Source organism: Seriola lalandi, unplaced genomic scaffold, assembly GCF_002814215.2.
Source record: "Seriola lalandi dorsalis isolate HSWRI2012SDOR001 ecotype SW California unplaced genomic scaffold, Sedor1 jcf7180002054346, whole genome shotgun sequence".
Lineage (NCBI taxonomy): Eukaryota > Metazoa > Chordata > Actinopteri > Carangiformes > Carangidae > Seriola > Seriola lalandi.
This window is the reverse complement of record NW_019524899.1, coordinates 314576-340116: the sequence shown is the minus strand read 5'-3', so window position 1 is coordinate 340116 and position 25541 is coordinate 314576. Positions and strand designations below refer to the sequence as shown.

General features: G+C 39.1%; 2 protein-coding genes across 6 annotated transcripts in view; one reads left to right on the top strand and one right to left on the bottom strand.

Annotated features, from left to right (window-relative positions):
* LOC111656169 (ankyrin-3-like) overlaps positions 1–25541 on the top strand; it is a 115271-nt gene that overhangs the window by 15683 nt on the left and 74047 nt on the right. For all 5 annotated transcript variants that reach the window (XM_087174384.1, XM_087174380.1, XM_087174381.1 and 2 more), the window contains 4 exons: positions 14790–14891; positions 15958–16056; positions 18345–18443; positions 20995–21093. In XM_087174384.1, the coding sequence (XP_087030510.1) occupies positions 14790–14891; positions 15958–16056; positions 18345–18443; positions 20995–21093 (399 nt within the window). Of the gene's footprint in view, positions 1–14789; positions 14892–15957; positions 16057–18344; positions 18444–20994; positions 21094–25541 lie in introns of those variants that run through there.
* Positions 1122–5135, bottom strand: LOC111656173 (microfibril-associated glycoprotein 4-like). The gene is made up of 6 exons (XM_087174379.1): positions 5043–5135; positions 4903–4940; positions 3648–3845; positions 2437–2533; positions 1793–1960; positions 1122–1682 (listed from the first exon to the last, which is right to left on the bottom strand). The coding sequence occupies exons 2-6, from the start codon at positions 4906–4908 to the stop codon at positions 1432–1434; spliced, it is 720 nt and encodes a 239-aa protein (XP_087030505.1). The 5' UTR covers positions 4909–4940; positions 5043–5135; the 3' UTR covers positions 1122–1431.

Genomic DNA, 25541 nt, shown 5'->3' with positions numbered 1-25541 from the left:
CTCCCTCCCTCCCTCTCTCTCTCTAATATCCTTTCTCCGTCTCTTCACAGATGTCATAAAACACCAAAGACGGATCATTAAACTTGCGTGCGTGCGTGCGTGCGTGCGTGCGTGCGTGCGTGCGTGCGTGCGTGCGTGCATGGTATGAGTGTGTGTATTTCATGGTTCACTCTGATGCTGTGGCGTGTTTCTCCGCCTCCTTCCTACCTGCAGTGACAAAAAGAGACAAATTCCTCTGCCTCTCTTTTACAGCTGAAACACTTAATCCATTTGTCGATCAACAAGTAAATGATCAGCAGCCATTTTTATATAATCGATCAATTTTTTTAGTCATTCATGAAGCAAAGATGTCAAACAGTTGCTCGTTTTAGCTTCTTAATTCTGACGATTTGCCGGTTTTCTCAATTTAATATCCTTGTAAATTGAAAATCTTTGGGTTTTGAACTGTTAGTCAGACAATTAATTAAAAAGATAATCAATAGATTAACAGATGATGAAAATAATTGTTAGTTGCAGCCAGGGATGACCCCTGAAACCCGGATGTAAAGGACCCAGACAAGGTTTGAGGTCAGTTCTCAAGCCAAGGAGGACAAACAGTTTTAGTTTTGGTTTAGTTTAAGTTAGCTAAGTCAGACTTAATCGAGCTGACGACATTTAGGCTCGTTACTGCCAGTGCAAGTAAAAAGCTGATAAGAGTAATTCATTTCTATCAGTTTAATTGCGTGCCTGTCCAAAAGTAGTAAGTGAGATGATGATGGAGGACAGGGCTGATGAGTTATTGTGACTGTTTTCTATGTTTTGCTTTCTTTTCAAACTTCATTCAGTGTTTTAATTTCAGGAATATAATTATTTTTTGTTGTTAATTTGTTTCCAGGGAGATACTTTCATATTTTTATGAATCTATTCTTGCACTGTAATAAAAGGAGCTGATAGTGAGTAACATTAAAGTATTTGTATCCATAACAGTATAATACCCTCCCTAGATTCTTTTATATCGTCCTTGGAAAAATCAACTAAAATAACATGTTCACATTTCAAATGCCGTTGAATGTGAGACTCTATTATTAGTTAGAAATCAAAAACTAAAAGTGACAAACATACACAAAAACAACATGGAGGGCTTAATGTCAGACATATTTGCTTTTTTTTAATGGATCCTGTAAAAAAACATGAACAACATGGAAACATGTCGCCCAGTGCGGCAGTGTTGCTCATTGATGTGTTTTGAATTTTTTTCTTTTTTTTTTTTAAAATGACAGTACGATCAATTCACTGTTGGTTGATCCTGCCTGTTAAATAGAGGTTAAACTGTCTCCATCCTCAGTGAATAAATACAAAAGAAAACTCTAGTTGTTTTGAGTGTGAACATTGCTAATTCTTCTATTTGTGATGCACCAGTTAAACAAAGTGGCTCCTGACCCAGTTCCATTTTTAAACTGCAATTGGTCTGATCTTCATTATCATGGTTTTCAGGGAGTATTCGAGTCCTTTGAAAGTGTTCCACTGTACACCAGCTGCACGGGGTGACGGTCCCCAGGTGTAGACCCCATTGGGGTTAGCACCAAAGCAGGCTGCGAACCAGAATCCTCCATAGGCCAGCCTGGCACAGTTTGAACTATGTGTATCTTGATCTTTATCAGTGGTGGTGAATTTCATACCATTGTGAAGACTGAGGGAGTCTCCTAAAGGAAAAAAAGACAGAAAATACAGATACACAAATGCTTGAAAAAAACTCTTAAAAATGCTGTCACTAGAGGTGCAGTTTACTCAGGTCAGGGTTAAAGTGTCCCACCTGCTGCTCCCCCAGCGAAACTTCCCAGATTTAGCTTGTATCCCTCCGACTCCGGACCAACAGAGAAGGAAGAGTACTGGGCAAAGACCGTCTGGCCCTCAAAGTCCTCCATGTCCACCCTCAGCTCGTAGCTCTTAGCCTGGGTCATCAGGTGCATTGTCTCCAGGCCTGAATGAAATGAACATTAAAATTAATTAAAAAAAAAAAAAAGAATGGCCAACTATTTTGATGAGCAGTTAATTGTAAGAAGTTTTTTTTTTTCTGGCAAATATGCCAAACATTCGTTGGTTCAAGTGTGAGGATTTTCTGTGTTTCTGTACTTGATACAACTGATACTGTATGTTTGGGGAAAAAAGTAACATCAACCAAATATTTAATCAGTTAGTGTTAGTTGCAGCCTTCGATTTGTGACCTTGAATCTGTTACAATGATACAATAGTGAAGGGATTTAGGTCTGTAAGCACCACACATCTGGAAACATCTGTGAGCTAATACATGGACAGCGTTCCCAGTGCTTCGAATCAGATTTACTGTAATTCAAAGAACTGCTGAGGCGAGAGATGCATTGATGGAGGTCTCAAAGGAGAAGTGAGAATGAGTTTTACAAAGATGTCTGGTCACTAAACAAACTATTTCTTTCATACCCAGCCAATACTCTCCAGCAGCGCTGCCAAATCCAGTTTTGTAGTGATCCCACTTCATGAAGAAGTTCACCGTGCCATCTTGTCTTTTCTGAATGACCTAGCAAATGAAGGAAAGAGAACTGTCAATGAAAGACAAATATATTACACAAATATATATAGATATTCACCTCAGGAGTTGGTGGAGACCAAAAACAGAAATATAAAAAGAGTGGATATTGGGTTTAAATTCATTATTTGCATATAAATGTTAATGTTGCTCCTTGTCTTATGACTAGTCTTGGGCCAATAATATCGAATATCATGAAATTTCCAATTATTTTTCATAATATAGGATTTTTCAGTTCTGCCCTGCTGCCGAGTCAGACCCTCCTTTCACTACTTTGCTTACTGTACATTTTACTTGTGACAAATAAAACTGAACTGCTGTTTAGTGGCAGCATTGTTTATGGATGAAACATAAAATACTGTAATAATAATAATACCATATATTGCAATATTTGGGCTGGACTATATTGAGATATAAAAATTTTGAATGTCGCCCAAGCCTACTTTTTCAGTGACATATTACCACTTTGTAAGGTGGTGATATGTTATCCACTGTCCCCCAGTGGTCAGAAAAGTCAAACAATACTTCTTCTATATAAAGAAACATGTCTTCCTGGTCGTCTTTAATAAAATCAGTCAATCCTGGACATTTAAAACTTTGACACTGCTCCATTTAACAATGTCCTTGTGTCAAATACAACAATTTGAGTCAGGATCTATTGAAGCTGGGGCTACAACTAATGATCACTTTTATTAGCTATTAATCTGACGATTATTTTCTGGATTAATTGATTAGTCGTTTGGTGGATGTCTTCAAATCTCTTGTTTTGTCCAGTAATCCAAAGATATTGAGTTTATTAAGATAGAAGACTACGAAAGCCAGAAATCACATTTAAGAAGCTGAGAATTTAGACATTTAGACGATTAGAATTAAAAAAAATTTGAAAATCGATTTGAAAATACTTTCTTATTATTTTCTGTCAATTGACAAACTAATTAATGGACTAATTGCGGCAGCTCTAATTCATGGAGTGAAATGAGTGGAAGAATTCTGGCCAAATCTCCTCACTACTGCTGCAGGTCGGGAAGCTGTTTTCTCTAGATCAGAATGGGCTAAGACCCGCGTGTCTGAGGTTCTGATAAAGACGGATGAACCAGGTCCTCACAGTCCACTTCTCTGCAGAGCTGCCAGTGTCATCTCTGCTCATGTCACAGTAAACCTGCACGGGAGAGGTCGGGCCTGCTGGATAGATGGTGTACACCCCGTCCAGGCCTGAACCGGCTTTGTAGATGTCGCTACAGTCTGTGGGCAGCAGAGACTGATAAGCTGCTACCGGCAGCAGCACTGAGAGCACAACCCTGAGCTGCAGCAGAGAGAAAAACAAAACGTCAAGACGCATGCATGTACAACACCCTGCACAATACTTTCTCATGTCAAGTTTAAATAGCATTTGTTCTCAATATAAAAGTTGTTCATCTGATTTCATGAATGCATGAATATTATATTCAAGCACAAAAACAGCATGAATATCTTTATGTACCATCTCCTACGAGCACGTCTGACAGACACTAAGTGATTTGGTGGATTCAGTGTTAAGCTCAAGGACACTTTAACAGGACAAGTGGCTGTTGCCTGGATTGACCCTGTAATCTGCTGCGGTCATGAGCCAGGCTCTGGTACCACTGTGTTTGAGAGTCCGACGTTCTTACTTGGTTTATCAGGAGGCGATGAATAGATCTGTCCTTTGTCTATTTTTAGACCCTCTGGTTATAAGTGGTTAAGTACTGTAGTAGACTCAGATCCGCGCTCATGCTGTGTTGATCGGGTTACTTTGCATTTCAAAGAAGAGAGTTGCAGGGTTGTAATTTAATGATATCTGAGTCATTATGATCTCCATTCTAAGACCGTCTGAGAGGAGTTTTAAATGGGGAATTTTACAGATTTTACACATATTATTATTGTAGTATTATTGTAGTTCTTCTTTCTTTTATTATTTCAAGTAGTAGCAATAGTATTTTATAAGTTTTGACTCTGTTTGTTTGGATAATTTCTAAAAAGCAAGGTTTTACGTCTCAACGTTTTTCACAACGCTAAGGTAGTGAAAGGTGCGTGCTATGATTTCCCAAGATGATGTATTCAGATTGCTATATAGTAGCAATAATAATAGTCTAAAATCATAAAATAATCAGTTTACTATAAGATATGACAAAAAAAAGCATCAAATCATCACATTTGAGAAGCTTTAACCAGCATGATGTTACAAGTTTTGACTGAGAATGATCAATCAATTATCAAAATAGCTGCTGATTCATGTTCTGATTGATTAATTGATCTTTGGAGTGAAGTTGGTTAAATGTGCTTCATCCTGCAATGAGATAGTTTAGGCCGAGATAATCAGACTATGTTATTACGTTACAAACCATCATTCTGTAATCGGCTTGGCTGTGCTGTGGTTCTCCTGCAATGATAGCAAACACAGTTTTTTTGCAGTTCACAGTATCTATAAAGATCATTAAAATACGAGCGGTTTAAAGTTTGACGAGGCCGCGTTTGAACTTACCAGAGAGAGAAGGGTTCACACCAAGATGTGTTTTAAGCAGATGCTTTTATATCCATGCAAATCTGCCTGTTGCGACACCCAGTATTCCCCCTCATGTAGTAAGAAATGTATTACTAACCCTAAGTAACCCTACTTTCTGTGTTTACCTCTCTCTTAGCAGCCAGTGTGAGAACAGCAAACATACCACAAGCCTTATGTTAGTATTTCTAAACAGTCCTTCTTTTAGTTTGTTATTATGTCATTTTAAAATAACCTCTGTTCATGGAAAGTCCCACAGAGTGATTCATATCACTCCATGTAGGTTCGGTGAAGTTTTTCGCTTCATTTATTTCATTAGGCGTTATTTGAAATAGTCTAAATCAGTGGCTTCCAAACTTTCCCAACTCATGGCCCACCTCAAAATCAAATGCTGACGACCCACATCCGACCTCATTGACGCCAGGGACAGGCCTTTATACGAGAAATAAAAACAATGAAATGAGTTTTAAAAAAGAAAAAAAAAAATGTTAGTCTAATCTAATCTAGTTTTAAAAAGATTATTAATTTGTTATTTGTGTTTATTTTTGCTTTGCATGTTTTACATCTTTTCACCAAAATGATGCTGCTTTGCAAATGATTTGTCGGCCAATGATTTGTAAAACAGCTTTGCGACCCGGCCCACAGGTTGGGACCCACTGGTCTAAATCATTTGGTTTCCTGTTATTCTGTGCATAGTTTGACACTAAACCTCAAAGTAGGAGGTTTTTCACTACTTTCTGTTTCAGAAGCGACTCATGTACAGCTGCATCTAACATTTACTTTCACTACCAGTAACTCTGCTGGTTATATTTTCCATTAATCGATAAATTATTTTGTGTATAAATTGTCATTACAAGATGATGGCTTTCTCTGCCCAACGACCAGACAAAGAGATTCAGTTTGAGAAGCCGGAGCCCGTTGTGTTGATTGACTAATCAATTAATTGACTGATCGTTGTGTTGTTTTAGCCCTCATGTTTTCTGATGAACCACTGCTGTGGTTATGTTATACTCAAAGCTGCATTAATTGATTTTTATTGGTCACTTTGAGGCAGCTGAACAAGCTGAAAACTCAGCTTTGACCAGCTCACCACTGAGGTGGGACTCTTATTGGTTAGATTCTGACTGACAAGTTAACCTCTGCTATCTGCCTCTTTAATACCTGAGGAACCGTCCAAATCCTGCTAATCTGTCTGCCGGGCTCCGGGCCCCGAAGCCTCGTGTCTGTCTGAATAACTCAGGCTAGTTTAAGTAGCTAATTGTCTCTGCGATGAAGAGAGAAACCTGACGAGAACAGGTTGATCATATTGTCTTCCACAGTATGGCGTGGTTACATTAGTGCGTCCACAGAGCAGATTAGGAGGAAGTCCTTTCCTGCTGGAGATTGTTTTTGGTGCAGTGGCGTCTGTGTTTGCCATGCGACCACCCGCTGAGCTCAATGGAGGTAGATATGGTAAGTCAGACAGGCCTAAAGCACGTGTCGTGCACCCACAGCTGGATATATGTTTTGCATTTTAAGACGAAACTAATGATTATTTTCAATTATTATTATTCTTTTTTTTTTTTATTTTATAAGTGCAGTGAAGCTATGCAGATATGTTCATGTTTCGCTCTTTGAACTGGTCAGATTTTTTTTTATTTTTTTACTGCAATGAAATTGTCTATTACAAGTAAAAGTCCTTCATTCAAAATTATACTAGAATATGTTTATTAAAGTATTGAAATTAAAAGCGCTGGTTCGGCAGAAAATGGCCCCTGTGCTGGTATATTATTATACTTGACATTATTAAATTTTTAATAGTGATCAAGACCAGGTCTGACTTGTTGACATTTATTTTAACATGTAAATTGTTTTAATAACAATAAATACATATATAAACCTTGGGGGTTGCGAGGTAAGTTCTGCAACACTAATCTGTATTCATTTTTATTAATAATAATAATCATTTTAATAAGAGTTTGAGATGTTTGAGCATCGTACACATCTTTGAGGCTTAAGAGAAAAATGTCTTTTTGGTAGAACTGTTAACAACTTGTAGACATCTGAAACGCGACAAATAACCTAAACAACCTGCTGCTTTTTTTGTCAGTTGGAAACCACTGCATTGGTTGGTTGCAGCAGCTTTTCATAAATCTTTAAATCCAAAAGTTTGAACACTGAGTCTTATTACCCAAAGGCCTAGTGATTTACTGAATCAGGTTGCACCTTTAAAACTTTTAATGTCTTTGCTAATAAAGACGTTAGTCATGTGTAAATCAGTTGCTATGAAACTAGAGTGCTGTCCACAGCAGTGAACTATGTAAACAAGAAGTCACTGCAGCATCGCAAGCTAATACAACTTTGAAAAATGACGGTTTTAGATGTTCACACGATATATCTGTTGTAAATGTAGGTATTATGTCTGCATACAGGGAAAAATGTGTGTTTCACAGTTAGTAGTGGTCACATAGTTAAGAATGAGAGGGAAATATCCAATGATTCTAACCTAACCCACATCATTTACTCATTTAATCAGTGGTTATTGGCATAATTAATAAATTAAAATTAATCAAGTTTCAGGTCAGATGTGTCAGCTTTTTTACGTGTAATCCCATTTTCTCGTCACTCTAAAGGGGGCGTATATTAGCAAGCTAATCTATACAGTGGAAGACAAGCAACCGCTGCTGTGCAAGCTGATGGGGATCCAAATAAAGAGATAAAGAAATGAAGCTACTTCTGGCAGTGGTTTTAAATATGTAATGACAGCTAATCTCTAGTTTGTTTGTAGCAACCTGTTTCAATGTAGTCGTGTAGAACTCTGCTTCAGTAAACACTTACTTTGGATTTATAGGCTAAATTATCAGGTGATCAAATGTATTAATTGGTAAAATCATACTCTGTAAAGTAACCAGTAACTTCAGCTGTCAGATAAAATGTAATTGAGTAAAAAGTCCTAATATATCCCCTTCAAATAAGATAAAGTTGCATAAACATGGAAGAAATTTTTCATTTTCATATTCTGTTTTTAACAAGTGGCCGTCGGTTTGTGCGCACACTCGCACACACTCGCACACACTCACACACACTCACACTCTCATTGTCCTCTGATCCCGTGTTGTTCCAGTGAGAGTTGGTTTGAGATTAACGCCGGAACTCTTCTGCCCCCCCCTCATTCTCTCCCATCCTCCTCCTCCTCCTCTTCCATGCTCTGGACTTTCTCACTGAGACCCAGGTATTTTTAGCTGTGACATAATGCCCCTATCTCTCTCTCTTTCTCTCTCTGTCTCTCCCTCACTCTCTCTCTTTCACTCACAGTCTTCAACTCTTTCCCTCACCCTCCCTCCCTCTCACACAGACCCGTCCCTCCCCCTCTGCTCTCCCTCTCCTCTCTTGCCCCTCATCCCTCTCTCTCCCTAGCTGCCAGGCTAGGGCTAGCTGCTACAGTAATTGAGTGCTCAGGTTTCACACTTTGAGCTGCAGGCTGAGAAACATGGCAGTGGAGGAGGCAGCAGACTATTTGGCAGAAGTAAGTCTTTACTGTACTTTAACTCTGAAGTCACTGAGCTCACTGACTGTAAACAGACTTCACCTCCTCTCTCCTGCTGCACTGCATTAATGCTAACAGGATTGGGGAATTTATAGCCGTGAGGACTTAGTGATGTTGTGGCGGTGACCGGTCCAGAGACGGGACTTTGTCGGATGAGGTGTGAGGTTATAGGCTCGTGGATGGGACGGGTCGCAGTGGCACCTCTGCTGCACCACTCTGCTGCAGTGTGCGTGTATATGTGTGTGTGTGTGTGTGTGTGTGTGTGTGTGTGTGTGAGGGTATATATGCCTGTGTGTGTTTTCATTTCCCAGCTGCTTCCCTGTCACTGTGTGTATTGTACATTTATAAATTCTGGCAGATTATAAACAAAAGAGCCTGTGCATACAGTGTTGTGTGGATACAATTTCATGTTGCAGTGATGTGAATGGAAGCACCTGACCTTGGACAGTGGCGCATGCTCTGTGTGTTTGTAGAAAAGGGGAATAAAAGGGCAAAAAGAGCTGAGAAATTCAAAAATAGAGGAAAAGAAATCACCGTTTTTAATTAGTTAATTTTCTCAAATCCACTTTGTGAGGCAGCCCTTCATGAGTAATAAGGAAAAGTCTCCCTCAACCTGGTGATATGTGATATACTGTCTGCAGAATGTGCTTTCTTAGCTCATCATTAGAGCCCAAGCAGCAGTTTAATGGTCGTTAAAGATATGAGCTGGGATTCTGCAACATTTGTCTGAGCTGCAAAGAAAACCAAATAAATCTAATGTACTGTGTTAACAACAATATTGTTGGGCTTTGAAAAGTCTTTGAGTAAAAGGGTGTTTCTGTTGAACATTACTCAGCTGCTGTAATGTTTGAGTAACCCTCTCTGGTCCCTTGGAGTCGTCGGCGGTCGCAGGGGGCAGCTGCCATGCTGGAATGTGTCTGACTGTGTGTGTGTGTGTGTGTGTGTGTGTGTGTGTGTGTGTGTGTGTGTGTGTGTGTGAGGCAGCGTGTTGTGGAAAAAGAGCGACTGTAGCATTCTTTGCATATCTCTCGTGGATAAATAAAGGTTACACTGGAGTGACACTCAGCCGGCGCTAAACGAGACCTCCACCATGCCGCTGCCTTTAACTTAAATTACACTTCGGTTTGAGGTTGAATGTGGAGTTTATATAATATCTATGTTCATTTTGTTACCAACAAAATCATTAAAATTTTAGTTGGCCAAAATCTTGCGTGTCCACCAAATTTCATGCAGATCTGACCGTGTTTTTTGAACCATCTTTAAACAGATTACAGGAGACGAAATATGATCAAACTCCCTTAGATGTGAATTTGTGAGGTTTTTTGGGGGGTTTTTTGTTGGTTTTTTTTATTACAAACTCCAGTCCTTTCCACATATTTTCAGATCCAAAGCCTTTTTGCTATGTGCTATTAGGACTAGAGCTGCAACTAAGGATTATTTTCCTTATTGATTAATCCTCAGATTATTTTCTTCACTGATCGCTTAATTGCTTGGTCTACAAAAAACACCAGAAGTTTGTGCAAAACCCAGTTTAATGTCCTCAAATGGCTTGTGTGGCTGGCAAGCAATAAGCTATAACCCGTGAATGTTTGAAAGATTCACTTGGCCTAAAGGATTTATTGGTTATCAGTCATGGTTGCTGATACATTTTCTGTTGCTCATCTAATTGAGTGCTTCAGCTCTAATGTGGACACAGAAATAGTGACATCTGCATTCCTGCTGGTCGCACCCACCCATGTGGCTCAGCAACCTGAGAGGCAAGAGAGTGAAAACAGTGGAAGCTGATGGCGTGCACATACATGAACTGCTGTTACTCAACAGCTTCCTTACACTCAAGCAATCAAGCAGCATTTGCTGTCTTTACCTGCTCATATCATAATGTTTTCTTTTCTCACTGTTTTTTGAAACTATGCGGCAAAACCAAACAGTGCACGGTCAGTCATTTAGTCGTCCACACAGGCCTGTAAATACGGCGGTGCTGTTGTAAAGCACTGAAGATCCATGACCCTCCTTGCATGTATAAAGGGATCCAGTACAAACGTTTAGGTTTTCACTTCCCTTGATTTCATTGTTCCTTTCAGTAGCTGAACACACTCCATAGCTGTGACATCAATCTCTGTATTTGTATTGTAAACGCAGCCAGAAACTTACCTTCCAAGACTCATGGAATTATTTATGAACATTTCAAATTACAAAGATTGACAAAGACACAGAGACATTGACAGCTCTGTCTGTAATGTAATGAAAACCTAAAGTTGTGGTTACAAAACTAGGAAATAGTCTTTGCACTCTTGGGCCAGAGCACTTTCTAAGAGGGTGAGGCTTTGAACAGCAGATTCTGATAATGCCCTGAATTATGAGCAGCCAAGCCCGGAGCCACGTTTAACTTAAAAGGCCTGGCATTGTGCCTTACAACCCTTCTCAGGGTTTAAAGAAAACCTCCTCAGCACACTGCCTCTCGGGTATAAAACAGTGGCAGGAACAATTCTCACTGGACGTTTTATTGTGAAAAAGGAACTTGAATTTGAGGGGATTTACATTAACACAGCTCATGGAGGCAATTAAGGTACTTTAAGGAGTGACAGTCGTAACTTGAAACACATATTTTTAGATCCAGTGTGATTTGCACTTCCCAGGATATCGTCATCTCCTTCCAAGAATATGCTTAGAAATCACAGAGAAAAGACATTCTGTAAAACTGCAAAACTCACCTGAGAGTCATCATGTTTTTAAATTGTCTTCAGTATCATAGTAATCCACTGATATATTACTGTACATCCATGAGTGCATTGCAAACAGGAACTGTTAATAGCTAATTCGGAATACTTATTATGGTGCCAGTTTGCAAAATGTAAACAAATATAAGTTGAAAAGGTGGGGCTAGATGTTAGCCAGTTAGCATTTTAAGTGTTTGTTAATGTACAGTATTTGTCAACAATTATAACTTCTCCTATAACGATGTTTTATACAAGTAAATCTATATTTTATTATTTCATCATTCATTATCTACTCATACAGCAGCTTCCGCTCGTGTGCCCACAGGAAGAGTTACAGTTGTTGACAAATACATGATTAAACCATTATATCCCCTTTTCAACTACATTATAATTATAAACTATGTTTTTATATTGCTTTAAAATGCTAAATAGTGTCGCCGATAATAGCAGTACCGTTAATAATAAACTGTATTTGAGAGGTTTGTAGCAGCCTGTGTGTCTTCTCTGTGACATGACCCAGCTCGGCGTCCGGTAAACCCCCTACTCCCTGCCCCGCTGACTGGATGCTGACACTCGAAACACACTGTGTGTTTGTGTATGTGTGATGATGAACTCCGATAACATCCTTTCACTGAGTGGGAAATGAGCTCAGCGATCAGCTTTAGCCAACAGTCCGTCTACAATAACAAAGGCTGTGGTGCGGCGAGCACGATATTACACAAGACGAGTCGTTAAATGCCACAGAAGCATAAATTACTCTTAGTTTTCTCTCCTCTTTTCTTTGAAGCATGGAGCGTTCAGTTCAGGCATAAACAAATACCTGATCCACAGATGACAACCACTGAATTCAATTCAAGTCAATGAATACATACACAATATAACTAACTACTACTTATATGCTACCGTAGATAGCATTTCACAGAAGGCTTTAATAGCTTTGGAGACCAATGTAAATCTAAAATACTGCCTTTATGAATGTATATATATATATATATATATATATATATATATATATATATATATATATATATATATATATATATATTTATTTTAAGAAAAAAAAATTCAGAGGACTTTTTCAGGAATTTTTCAGCTCTGAGTAGTGTTTGCATTTTGCCCCGACACCTTCCACTGAGAAGGTGCAGCAATTTGTATAAGAGGCAAAATCCAGGGCCAAAAAAACCAAACAAACCCTTGGACTCTTCGTTCAGCATTTACAAATATTGTATATTGACTTGTGGACCCAGAGGTTGATGTTGAGCAAGAGTTATGTAGTCTTGCATAAAAGTTGTATTACTATCTGGTCATTTGATGGTGATAATAATAATAATAATGACCTTGTAGTAGATATGGGCATCGACTTGTAGACCCTAAGAACATAAATTCTGTCAGTGATGCTTGAATAGGATTGTAGTCTGGTGAACTCACTTGTCCTGGATTTCATGAAGTTAATGTTTGTTCAGTATCCTGCATCAAACAGAGTTTGCTTGTGAGAGTGAGTTTTTGAATGAGCCCAGATGCAGAACTAAGAGTACACTACCTCTGATATTACACTGTCGGCCTGTTAGAGCCTTTTGTGTGGGTGTGTGCGTGTGTGTGCGCGCTCTTTCTAGCACAGGGTAATTGCAGGGTAATTGCTGAGTGTTAATCCTGTGTGGGTTATCTGTTTGACCACATGGGTGAGGCAGACTGTAGCACTGCACGGCAATCATGAAATCGGAGACACACACCGACTACCTGCCTTCCTGTCTGTTCGTCATCCCCGTGTTTTTCAAGCCTTTGGTTCCTCTCCACGTTTCAGTCCGTCATTCTGCTTCAACGATCCTCCTCCCGATGCTCAATTTCTACACAAACCCCCCCTACATGCACCCACTCCTACGCCGCTCTGCCACACCCTGAGATCCTCACACGGATGCACACACACAGCAAATTTAGTTCCCTCTTGCAAAAATCTTCAGCTCAGCTTGATAAACTGCAGGTTAACTATAAAATGACTCTGTTGCTGCTGCTGCTGCTGCTGCTGCTCCCCTGAGAAAGACACTCAGTCATGAAGGCCGGTGCATGCAGGAGATGTTAGGAGTGGACGTGTGTGTTCATCCTCATTACTCTATTTCAGGTTCACTTTCTTACTAAATTCTTACTGTCCAGTCACCATAGTCCAGATGAGACTAGCTTTTTTTTTTTTTTTACAATGATGAAGATTTTACAATGAATCGAAAAATTTATCTTCAATTGTTTTGGTAAATGGTTTGTTGGTTAATCTTGGTTTTTAATAAATTATATATATAAAAATTTTGGTTTCAGCTTCTCAAATGTGAATATTATCTGGTTTCTTTAGTCTTGTAATGAGAGTGTGTTTTTAGTTAGGGTTAATAGAGTCTGAGCTCCTTGTTGTGAAGATACTAATACAACATCATCTGTCATCTCAAGGAAACTAAAGATGATTCTAAGTTGGCAGATGTTTACTGGTTTTGTTTGCTAGATTGTTTTGAATGTAACTAATGCAAATTGAAAAAAAACATATATAGGAAAATGACTAAGCTCTTCTCTCATTTTCTGTTACTGCACTTTATTTTTACTTTATTTATGTATTTTAAATTATGTTATTTGTCGATGTTTTTCCTCTTGTGTTGACACTTATCCTATAACGTTGTGTGCTGAAGACAAATATCATTTTCCACAATATAGCTCCCACCCACCCTCCACTGAAACCAAACCTTCGCTCTTGCTACATTTTATATTTTCCTCTAAATATTCTGATGCCTTTCTGACTTGTAGCTTAATGCAGAGATCTCATTGTGTATATATATATATATATATATAAAATCACATGTTGACAGCAGAGAAACCTTATCGAACAGTAAATCCCTTGGTTGTGGGCTTGGATTTGGCAGGATGGTTACTCTTGGCTCAGTGTTTTAACAGGCAGACATGTTGAAGACAGTGTATTCTCACTTTCTTTTACCCTTAAACCTCCTATTTGAAATGTGTTTTTTTTGTTGTTTTTTTTATTTTGGCTCTCATTCAGCTTCTGTGAGCTCTCAAAGGTCTTTCCCGAACAAACTTTACCCTGTTTCTTCAGCTAATAACATACAAGCCTTGAGGGATTTATTCAACTTATCTCTGGTTGCAGGGACTCGTAGGGAGGCTATGACACATAAATAATAGCTTCTGACTAATGCTGCAAATATTGGCGCCGTATTTCCAAAATAATAAATAGCCTGGAAGAAGTTATTAAAAATATGTAATTGCTGTTTTTAAATAACTCTATGCTTATTTGCACAAAGACGCAGTCAAAGCTTCACTGTTTTGGAATATATTTTGTAGGTTTTTAATGACATATGGAAATATTCTTTATATATTCATTCATTTTAAAGACCACCAGGTTTCATTTTCATGTACCTGCAGTAATGTTTCTCATCTGCATGTTGCTGTGTTATTCAGGTGAAAATAAACAAACCTGTTCCTCTCTGTGTTTTCCTGCAGACGGACGTAAACGCCTGTTATCTGCGAGCAGCTCGGGCCGGGAACCTAGAGAAAGCTCTGGACTACCTGAAGAATGGAGTCGACATCAACATTTGCAATCAGGTGAGTTCGGTAACAAGAGTATACTTCCGATTCCAACTCTGCTTTCGCGTTTCGGTTTACAGTGATGAATAATTTGGACTTGCGCTCGGTGATGGTAATCTGGTTTTGTGCTCTCTCAGTAAAGTCTGTAGAGATCCTCAGAATATGACTAAATATAGTTGCTTCCTTGTTACACTATTGCCCTTGTTGAAGCTCCAAGCTCAGCCAAAGCTGGAGTTTTATGGCTGGCTGAATTATTTTATGATGCTAGCAGCATGGCTGAATGGATGACAGTGTCAGAGAGGCCACCACTTTTAGTCCAGAATGAAATATCTCAACAACTATTAGACGGATTCCCTTTAAATTTTGTAGAGACATTCGTGGTCCACGGAGGATGAGTCTTAATCACTATGATCATATATTGACTTTTCCATTTCCACTAGTGGCACCATCAGGTTGATTTGACTTTTCTGAGTGAGCAGCCATGATGTCTCCCAAGTTTATTTGGTGTTGAAACCTTTTAATACTTTAAAGGACAAGGCTATTCCGTATTCTTCTTCTGGTCAACAATGAAAAAAAAACACTTCTTTCTCTTCTTCACTCCTTGGTGCGATACAGCTCACTGTTGCATTGGGTGATGTGAACCTTCATTACCATGATCACACACGCTGTAGTTACAGTTTTTTTGGAGTTTACTTTGACTCAAAACCACATAAACTTAATCTGTGCCAATCCACTGCAGAAAATAGTCTCGAAAAAACGTTTTAGGAAAGTGCATATGTTTTGTAAAAAGCTAAAGAAACCTGACCGAGTATTGAGAGGCTTTGGTTTAATACTTAAATAAATAGTTTCATTACCAAGTTAGTTCTGTTTGTGTTGGTTTTTTTTAGACCTGATAACGTTCAGTGTTACTAAGTAAGAGTATAAAACATTCAGACCGAGTCCTCGGCTATTTAAAGAAAGGGTACAGTATCTACAGGATTAAATCTCACCCCTTCTCTTGATTTTAAAAGTGCTTTCCCTCTCTCTCTCTCTCTTTCTCTCTCTCTCTCTCGCTCTCTCCCTCGCTCTCTCCCTCCCTGTCCAGAATGGTCTGAACGCTCTCCATCTGGCCTCGAAGGAGGGCCATGTGGAAGTGGTGGCTGAGCTCATCAAGCAGGGCGCCAATGTGGACGCAGCTACCAAGGTGTGTGCCACCCAGGAGTCACACAAACACACACACACGCGCACACACACACACACACACACACACACACTCGGTCTATGCATGAATTCAAACACGCACACACTGTGGTTTGCTGCATCAGCTCTTTCTCAAAGTCACATTGCTTAAGCAACAGTAAAGGAGATAAATGGCCGTGTGTGCGTGTGTGTGTGTGTGTTAGCAGGGAGGCTGAGTGAACTGATTTAGTGAACGGACCTAACCTGTGTGTTTCCAGACATAAATGTGTCTTTGCTGGGTGGTGGATTTGAATTATGTGAGCTGGTTTTGCACTTATATGCAAAAGTTTGGCAAATCACATATTTAGGTGAATATTTTTTAAAAGTAAATAGAAGTAAAAAAAAAAAAAAAATGCCCTAAATAACATTAAAAACTGTTCCTTTTTCAAATGTTAATGCGCTGTTTTCATGAACCTAAAAAAAAATAAATAAAAATAAAAATAGATAAACAGTAATTGTGGCATGTGCAATAGTTTGGGCACCGTACTAAGTCAGCACTAGTAAGAAAAGTTCACCATATCAACATCAGTGTAAATCATGAATGCAGGTTAAAGTGCAAGTGAACACAGATTATTAGGGAATCAGCAGTGGAAGTTTGTGCACTCCTGCTGCACATTGACTCCATCCACGAGAGGATTAGTGTAAATTATGTTCAGTCAACCATTTATTCATTATTACATTCAGTATAGTTACATATCTTTACGTGAATTTGTGCTTTCCTGTTCTCTTGCAATGCGGCCTAAAGGCAAGTTCAAGTGGAGTGAGTTGCAGCTGCAGTAGAGGAGGTGAAGCACGAGAGGAAAAGGAGATACAGCAGTTCAGACTGAGGAATGAGGGGAGGTGTTTATGTGGAGGTTCCAGTGGCAGCAGGAATTACAACAAGGCAACAGCTGCTGCTTCCTATAGCTGACACACATACAACAGGTGTCTCCATGACGGGCTCCGTACATGCGATTCACCCTCATACAAACTTTACCTCACTTTTTTAATAGTCTACATTATACTTTTTTTCTTTCTGTATGTCCCCACCACTGTCTCCGCCTCTTTATCTTCTCTCTTTCCGTCACTCTGTCACCGCCATACGAAGGCAGACAGTTTTATAAACTATAATTTTAAAATACTGCACATATGCTTCATGCTGGTCGGACTCAGACATAAAGGACTGCAGGGTGTTGCTTACAGAGCATCTTTCTCACTAGGTTTGGCAACTGTTCAGACTTTATCGTCAGATCAACTCCTCTCCGTTGAGGAGAGTTGCCAATATTTCGCAGTCAGTGTGCTCTCACGTTTTGGTTTTGTGGACTGACTGCGTTCAGTGAGTCAGGCAGAGCGGCAGCATGTTCGCTCGGTCAATCAGCAGCTAGACAAAAGCGCAAATGAGCTGTGAACGTGTGCAGCCAACAACCAGTCACTGATCCTCACTCTGTGTCAGGGGGGGGGGGTACTGCTTCACCTTTTGTTTTTCTTCTGATGATTTGACTCGACCATCGAAGATTTATTTTCATTCCAGGGTCTGAAAGCTCTCTATTCACAGCACTTTGTCTTTAGAGGTAGATTTAAATTCATATTGATTCGATATCAGCTTGAAAAAACAATAAAAGCTAATTAAAAAAACTATTTACATTTGAATACATTTGTTAACTTAACTATTATTATTATTAATAAGTTTTATTAATATTATTATATTATTGATTGTTGTATGTATGTTTAATTGTTATTTACTGTCACTGAAATTGAGGGTAAGAAAGAATTGAAACCTATCACTAAAGACATGTAATTGAGTAACATGGGCAGACGTTCAGGCATCACACAGCCGCATTAAAAACATGGCATTAAGATAAAGACAGCAGTGTTTTAAAATGAGGAGGGAAAAAAATTAATATCAAAATGATTTGGAGTCCTTATGATTCAAACATTTACCAGAGGAAGTATTAGTCTTGCTAGAATCGCAATTTATTTGTAGTACATTTAAAACTGATGCTTCCTGCCATCTAGACCAGATTTAAGTCATTAAGATATAAATTAGAGGCGTGATGTGCTGTACAGCCTGAAAGTAAAACCCTAAACTAACTGAAAATAAGATTATGTAAAACATTTCCTTTGTGCAGCTGATGAAGAAAAGCAACATTTTCAGACCTAAACCCAGACAGACAGAGTGTCAGAGTGTCAGACTGACAGACGGACTGTTTTACTGATAAAGTCATCAAGTACATAAAAGGAATTAAAATGTTTTTTCATGTTACTTCACAACAGAAAGGAAACACAGCGCTCCACATAGCTTCTCTCGCCGGGCAGTCGGAGGTGGTGAAGGAGCTCGTCACCCACGGAGCCAACGTCAATGCACAGTCTCAGGTAACACACACACACACACCCACGCGTGCACACACACACACACACACACGCACACGCACACAGAGCTGTTGAATTGTGAAATCATCTTTGCAGGAAATCCATGTTTGAGTGTGTGCATTCATGCAGATGAATGTCTACGCAACTACTATACACAGTGTCCATCTGTGTGTGTGTGTGTGTGTGTGTGTGTGTGTGTGTGTGTGTGTGTGTGTGTGTGCTGTGTCAGCAGCTCTGCAGTGTTGCCTGGCCCACATTCAGTTGTCGACACACACACAAACTCAGACACACACATACACACACACACACTGGCCTGGTTACCACAGCAACCGTAACAGAGTCAGTGTTAAAATCTTGGCTGCAGCTGTAAAGAGGAAGAAAATTAATTTGGTATTGATGGGGCTATGACCTTCAGTGCTGAACTGAATCATTAGGTTTTATTTATTTATTTTTATTTATTTATTTTTTAAAGCATAATTTAGAGTGGAGTGGCCTATTGAAAGCACAGAGCGGGGACGGCTGATATCTTGCACTTGACAAGTTTTCAATAGAATGTACTGTATATATTCAGTGGTACTTTATTAGGTACAATCTAATGCAATCCATTACTGCTGTTCTACCCTACAGTCTACTATTATGATGCATATAATGACACTGTCATAGAGCCATTAATGCACTTATACTGTATGTTATACTCTGTGTTTCAGCAGCGTGGTCATAGTTAGAGGTGGACTGCATGACCGCAATGTGTTTCTAATATTCTGTCCTCCTCATGTTTGTAAATAGGGAAGACAAAAACATTAGTACAGTACCAGTACAACACCACATTTAACCATGACCTCAGTAGTGAACATATAATTGAATTCACTCATTTCTGACAATAAATAAATAAATAAATAACATTGTAAACTTTGTAAAGGTAGAGCTTTTTTATTGGATCACTGTATCGATGTTGAGAGGAGGAGTGTGTTTACAATGTTGTTACAATAAGTGTTTCTCCAGTAGTCTGCTCAGTGGGCACCTTATCAGCTACACCTATACAACAACTCTGACACAGCATTTATCTGTATGGTGTTTATAATGTTCAGTTATTGTTGACATTGTCGGAAATGAGAAAGAATTCACTAGTGGAGAATAAATAGTGAAGTTTTTGTACATACATGAGGGGGACAGAGTATCAGAAACACCTCTGAAGATGATGCAGTCCAGTACAAACAGTACCACTAACTACAATGCTTTCATGTAATTGAATTAACACATGAATGGCTGTAACTTGCACTGTGTCCTTGGTCATAGCTGCATTTTGACTGTGAAACGTATTAGAGCAGCGGCACAACGATAAATACAAAGACGAGTGCAGGAGGAGCAAGAGGACATTTTTTGCATGCTGATGTCATTTTTGGATTCTTGTGTTGCTATGGAGATCAGTCCCCCCCCACACACACACACACACACACTCACACTAAGAGACACACATATATTCCTCTTCAACTCCAGCTCCAGATCAGCTTTTATCAGTGCTGTTATCAGGTGTGAGGTATGTACAGAGGTGACAGTATGTTCAGTTGTAGAGGTCAGAAAAACAACAAACACCCCGCCTTGAAGTAGGAGAGGATGATAAAATCTTACCAATATATCATGACAAAGCAAATTTTCTTGAAATTCCATTAAGCAACTATGTATTGATAAAAAAAAAACTCTGATGGTGGGGTGTCTATCTTTGGCTGACCCGGTAAATTAAATACCTGACCAATCAAGCTACTTTCATCAGATTAATGTGAAAACCCTGTAAATCCAATATTGCCATGAAGCAGTCCTGCTTATTGATTTTCAAGACTGCCCGCAATGACCTAATGCAAGCAGAGATATTAATGGGATAGATCATCGTATCACTTTGAAGAGAGTGGTTTTGATTTCCCAGCAACATACAGGACATACAGCGCTGGTTGTTAGCCCTATATTCTCAAATAGTGATGATTGATAATCACCACAACATGTTCTCATAATTATTACAGCAGGATCTCGTATATTATTATTATTATTATTATTATTATTATTATTATTAATAATTTTTTTTTTTTTTTACTTCACTTTGCGTCTGTATGTTTTGCCTTATTGTTCATAGAAAGTGCATTAGTTCAATCTAATGTTTGAATAGCATAAATAAAACAGAGAGGAGAGGTTTGGACGGTTTGGTCTAGGGCTGCACAATGAATCAAAATATAATCGAAATTGCAATATGGCCAAGTACAATATCCAAATCACAGAAGCTGCAATTTTTTTGATAAAGTTAAAAGGTGCCATAACATTGTTGTGTATTGTTAGCTCCATAAGCGTTGTGGTGGTGCAGTGACTTCCTGTCCTAAAAATCATATTCTCCAGACGTAAAGGAACATGTGTGTTTGATAAGAGACCGAACAAAGAGTTGTAATTGCAATATCTGCCAAAACATAATTGCAATATGATTTGAGTTAGTCTGGTCCTTTGAAAAACATAAACATGACAGTGAAGAGTGCAGATCTGATCCAGTGTTTTATTCTTCTTTCTTTTCCAGAATGGCTTCACTCCGCTGTACATGGCGGCACAGGAGAATCACTTGGAGGTGGTGCAGTTTCTATTGGACAACGGCTCCAGCCAGAGCATCGCCACTGAGGTAAATACACTCAAACACACACACAAGCACAAACAGATAATATACTGTACATATACGCTTTAACGCCTGTCTGCACATGCTCACAAGCCCCTCACAGCTTCTAATAGCTACCCGTCATCCCAGCCCTCATTTAGCCTCCCTGTAATTACACTGCAGCATTATGACCAGCAGATTCTTTGTTTCAAATGGTTAATAGGTGCCTGCCACCAGTGGCTCATTTAGGAGAGTGAATAAGATACTGTATGAAGTCATTGTTTACTATGGTAAGAGTGAAGGGGGGTAGGGGAGTCAGCAGTGTAGCGATGTGTTCATTCAGAGTGACCTTGGCTGTGTTCAGCTGCAGAGGGAGGAACCGGTGACGTTACAGTGGTCTGTCGTCTGTGGTGTGAGCAGGGTGCTACGCTGTGAGCGTGTCAGAGCGATCCATCAACTGCAGGAGCACCGGCAGGCGGCCAACTGACTGCCACCGCTGCCAGACTAAAGTGTGACAAACACATCCTCATTTTGGTCAATAAAGTTTTGTGTGTGCTATCAAAACAGAAGTAAAAAGAGTACTCTACAGTACAGCTGGATTACTCTCACCTCTCACTACTGCAAACTATAATTTCTGTTCTGTTCAGTTAGATTTTAACTCTGTACTGTGCTCTGTGGTGTAATTGTAAGCGGTTTTTGTGTGGTTTAAAAATTTGGATTATATGGACAATATATATATATAATAATATCATACTGACTATTTATGATACTTAACTATGAAGTTATTTCTCCCCTTTTTTATTTAACAAAATAAGACAAACTTCTTAAATATTAAATGTTGAAACACGATACAGGACAAAGATGAGAACAAACAGCAGGGACACAGTATCACATGATTTAGAAGCCTGACCAGGAACAGGAAGCTGCAAATTAGCTTCAGCTAGATGTCCAGTTTCATTGCTTATTTGTATTTACCAATGTTTATTTGATTGGTTCCTGTTTAATAAACAAATAAATACGTTTAAAATATCTAAGCATATACATAACATAAAAGAAGCTATGAAGTATGCTGTAGTGGGCTAGTCATTCAGGATCCCAAGATGATGAATGGGACATTTGACTGCGACTTGCAGCACTGGACAGTTTATGATGCTCATTGCTATGAACAGAATTATGTAAAAAAATAAAATAAAATAAAATAAAATACTGAGGTTTTATATCCAACCCCACAAGCAAATTATTTATCCTAACTTTTAAAAAAAGAAGCCACCAAACTTTAGCCTGTTAATTTTTGAGTCTAAAATATGTGTGTAAAAAGTAAAAAGTTGACATTATTGGTGTGTGCCAGACACTTCAATACAAATTTAAAAAAACGTTTTATTTGATGAAAACTTTCATACATTTTTCTTATTGGCTACAATGAAAAATCCAATGAAAAGACCACAACTCATGTGTTAGTCTGTCTCTTTATAGAGTCTGACTTCCACGCCCAGTGGCCCAAAGAGACATAGATGTTTTAAAATTGGCCTCATGTATAAAAATGGCTCAGTAGTTTCCTGTGTACTGTAAATTTTGCAAATGTCTCTCAAATGGGAATAAATCATGCATTTGTTCTACTATGTATTTAAGGCAGCAGGACAGTGTGTGTGGAATTGGATCAAAATAAACTGTAGTGCTCTTGTTCATGGTGATGAAGTGCATCAGGCTAATACATATGTTTATATTAGAGCTCTGTGCCTCAGAGGAATGACAGTATATTGTTAGTAGCATGAGTTCGTTGTTGGTTTTGGTTAGGGTTAGTTTTGTTGAAATGATTTTCACATCATCAGACTCATCCTTTAAGAGAAATCATTCTGCTTTAGTTTGACTGTGTTTAGTGACGTGTCTGATCGTCTCAGCTGTAAGGACATGGAGGCAGTGATGACGCACCTGCCTGTGTTTTCTGAATATTCAGCTGAAGCCGCATCCATCTCAGTTTGTTTATCAGTGTGTGTGTGTCCGTGTGTATGTGTGTGTGTGTTTACAAACCTCTCTCCTTGACAATCCACAAACGCCTTCGCAGCACTGCTTCTTCTTCCCCCTCACTTCACCACCTCATCTCTTCTCCCTGCTCGTCTTCCCTCTCGTCTCTTTTCTTTTTCCTCCTCCATCATTCCTCCTTTTGTCTGCCTCCTTCTCCTCTCCACACGTCCTCCGTCTTTCCTCCTCCTCCTCCTCGCAGTCTCCTCCAGTGGGAGACAGAATGAATTATTCATGTGGGGAAATATATATCCATGTTTGAAGCAACTCCCGGTGTTTAATAATTCATATTTAACCATTTTGAGGCAGAATAGACTAGCAAGGCCTTTGTTTTACTAATCTTATGTCTGCTTTTGATCTTTTTGTTATTGCATGTATTGTATTTTTGAGCATTAAATTACATAGATTACACAATGCACTGCAGTGCCAGGAAGTGTAAAACACTCTGCAGTGATTCTGCAGTAAATCCACGTTTGTCCTCAGTAGTGTCTCATATGACTTGAAACTGGTATTAAAGCTGCTTCTCACTTTGTGAGGCATGTTGTGGCATGTTAACTGCATCGTTAGGATGCAGATAACTCGTCATATCATGCACAGCTTCTTTTGTGCTATTGTCTTGATTTGATTCATTTTAATGGACTCCTGTTGCTGCAGTTTTTAGGTTTGTAATTTGTTCTAGTTTCAGCAACAATATGCTGTGTCATGGTTAGTCTTCAAGCTTGTAGATTGAGATCAGCAGCCTCCTTCTACTGCCTTTTTGTTTACTGCTGTCTGTCTGTTTGTCTGCCTGTCTGCATGTGTGTGTGTGTGTGTGTGTGTGTGTGTATGTGTGTGTGTTGGGTCTGACAGCTTTGTGGGCTGTTTGAGGGTTAAGACTTCAGAACTGGGTTAGGCATGCAGTCGTGATGGTCCAGGACAGGGGAAGGGGGCTATGGAATGCATTTTGTCGATGACAGGTCCCCACGAATATAGTAAGATGAAGACGTGTGTGTTAGCATGGGTGTGTTTGTTTGTTTGTCTCTCCATTACAGTTTTGTGTGTGAGCAGGCACTCTGTGGGGAGGTTCTGCTTTGATGTGTGGGCGTACTGATGCTGAGCTGGTTTTATCCAGACAGTCGGTGTCCTGTGTAAACACACACATGCCTGTGCACACACACACACACACACACACACACACACACACACACACACACACACACACACACATATAATCTCTGTGTTGTTTTACTTGTAAGGAATCTTTCCTCCTCCTTGATGATTCATAGATACTGCTGCTAGTAGCCTCTGATTTGTTTTCTCATTTATGGATGGATCAGTGTGTGTGTGTATGTGTGTTCATGTGCATTTGTGCACACCATCCCACATGTCTATGCTTTTACATTAGTATGCTGTTTGATAACAGTTATTTTTAATATGGATTGATCTTATGGTTATTTTCTCGGTTAATTGATTATTTGTTTTATCAATAAAATGTCAGAAGATGGTAAAAAATGCTGTTATACACGTTATAACCTCCACAGCCCAAGGTGACGTCTGCAGATCTTCAGGTCACTGTCATCTACAGCACAGATAATCATCAATCCTCACATTTGAGGAGCTGCACCCAGCAGATGTTTAGCGTTTTTTTCTCAAAAAATGATTTGATTATCAAAATGGTTTGCGGATCAGTTTTCTGCAAATGACTAATCATTTAATTGACTGTTGCAGCTCCAATGCAGAGTCACTTTCATCTGGTCTGCATCTTGGTTTGTGCGCATTAGCAGCTAAATTTCCTTTCGATTTGTCCTTGAGTGAGACTCTGAACTGCTGCTCGTGCACTTCAAGTATCTTTAGAACATTAGCTAAAATGCCTTAATCTCCAAATGGCCATTAGTTTTGCCCTGTGCTTGTTGGTGTGAAACTTGCAGCTGGTATTAAAATCACAGGAGGAGGAGACAGGAGTGTGTGTCTGTCTGTGAGTGTGCTTGGCTGTGTAAAAAAAAAACACATTGCAGTGCTTGGATATGAGAAAGGAATATTAAGATTACTCCGGAGGCTCGGCACCGCTGCTGACCAGCCTCTGCTTAACAGGCAGACAGCAAAGGCAGCTGTCTGATTATAATGTATAATGTAGCCCTACACAGGACGAAGGCTGTAGTGAAAACAGCAGTCACACAAATACCACTATACATTGTGTTTAGTACGAATTAACACGCTAATACATGAAACTAAGTGACTATGGTAAACATTACCTGCTGAACATAGCGTGTTCGCTGGCTGTAAAACAAAGCACCACTCTTAGTCTTGTTAATTTACTATAATTGTATTTATTATATCTGAGGACAAATTTCAGCCCTAGACAATAAAGTTCTATCTATTCTTCTTTTCTTTATTGTTTTATTTCTGCTCAGACTCACTTGAAACACAGTACGATTTACAGTCTGTAGAATAAATGTAGACGCTAACACAAATTAGAA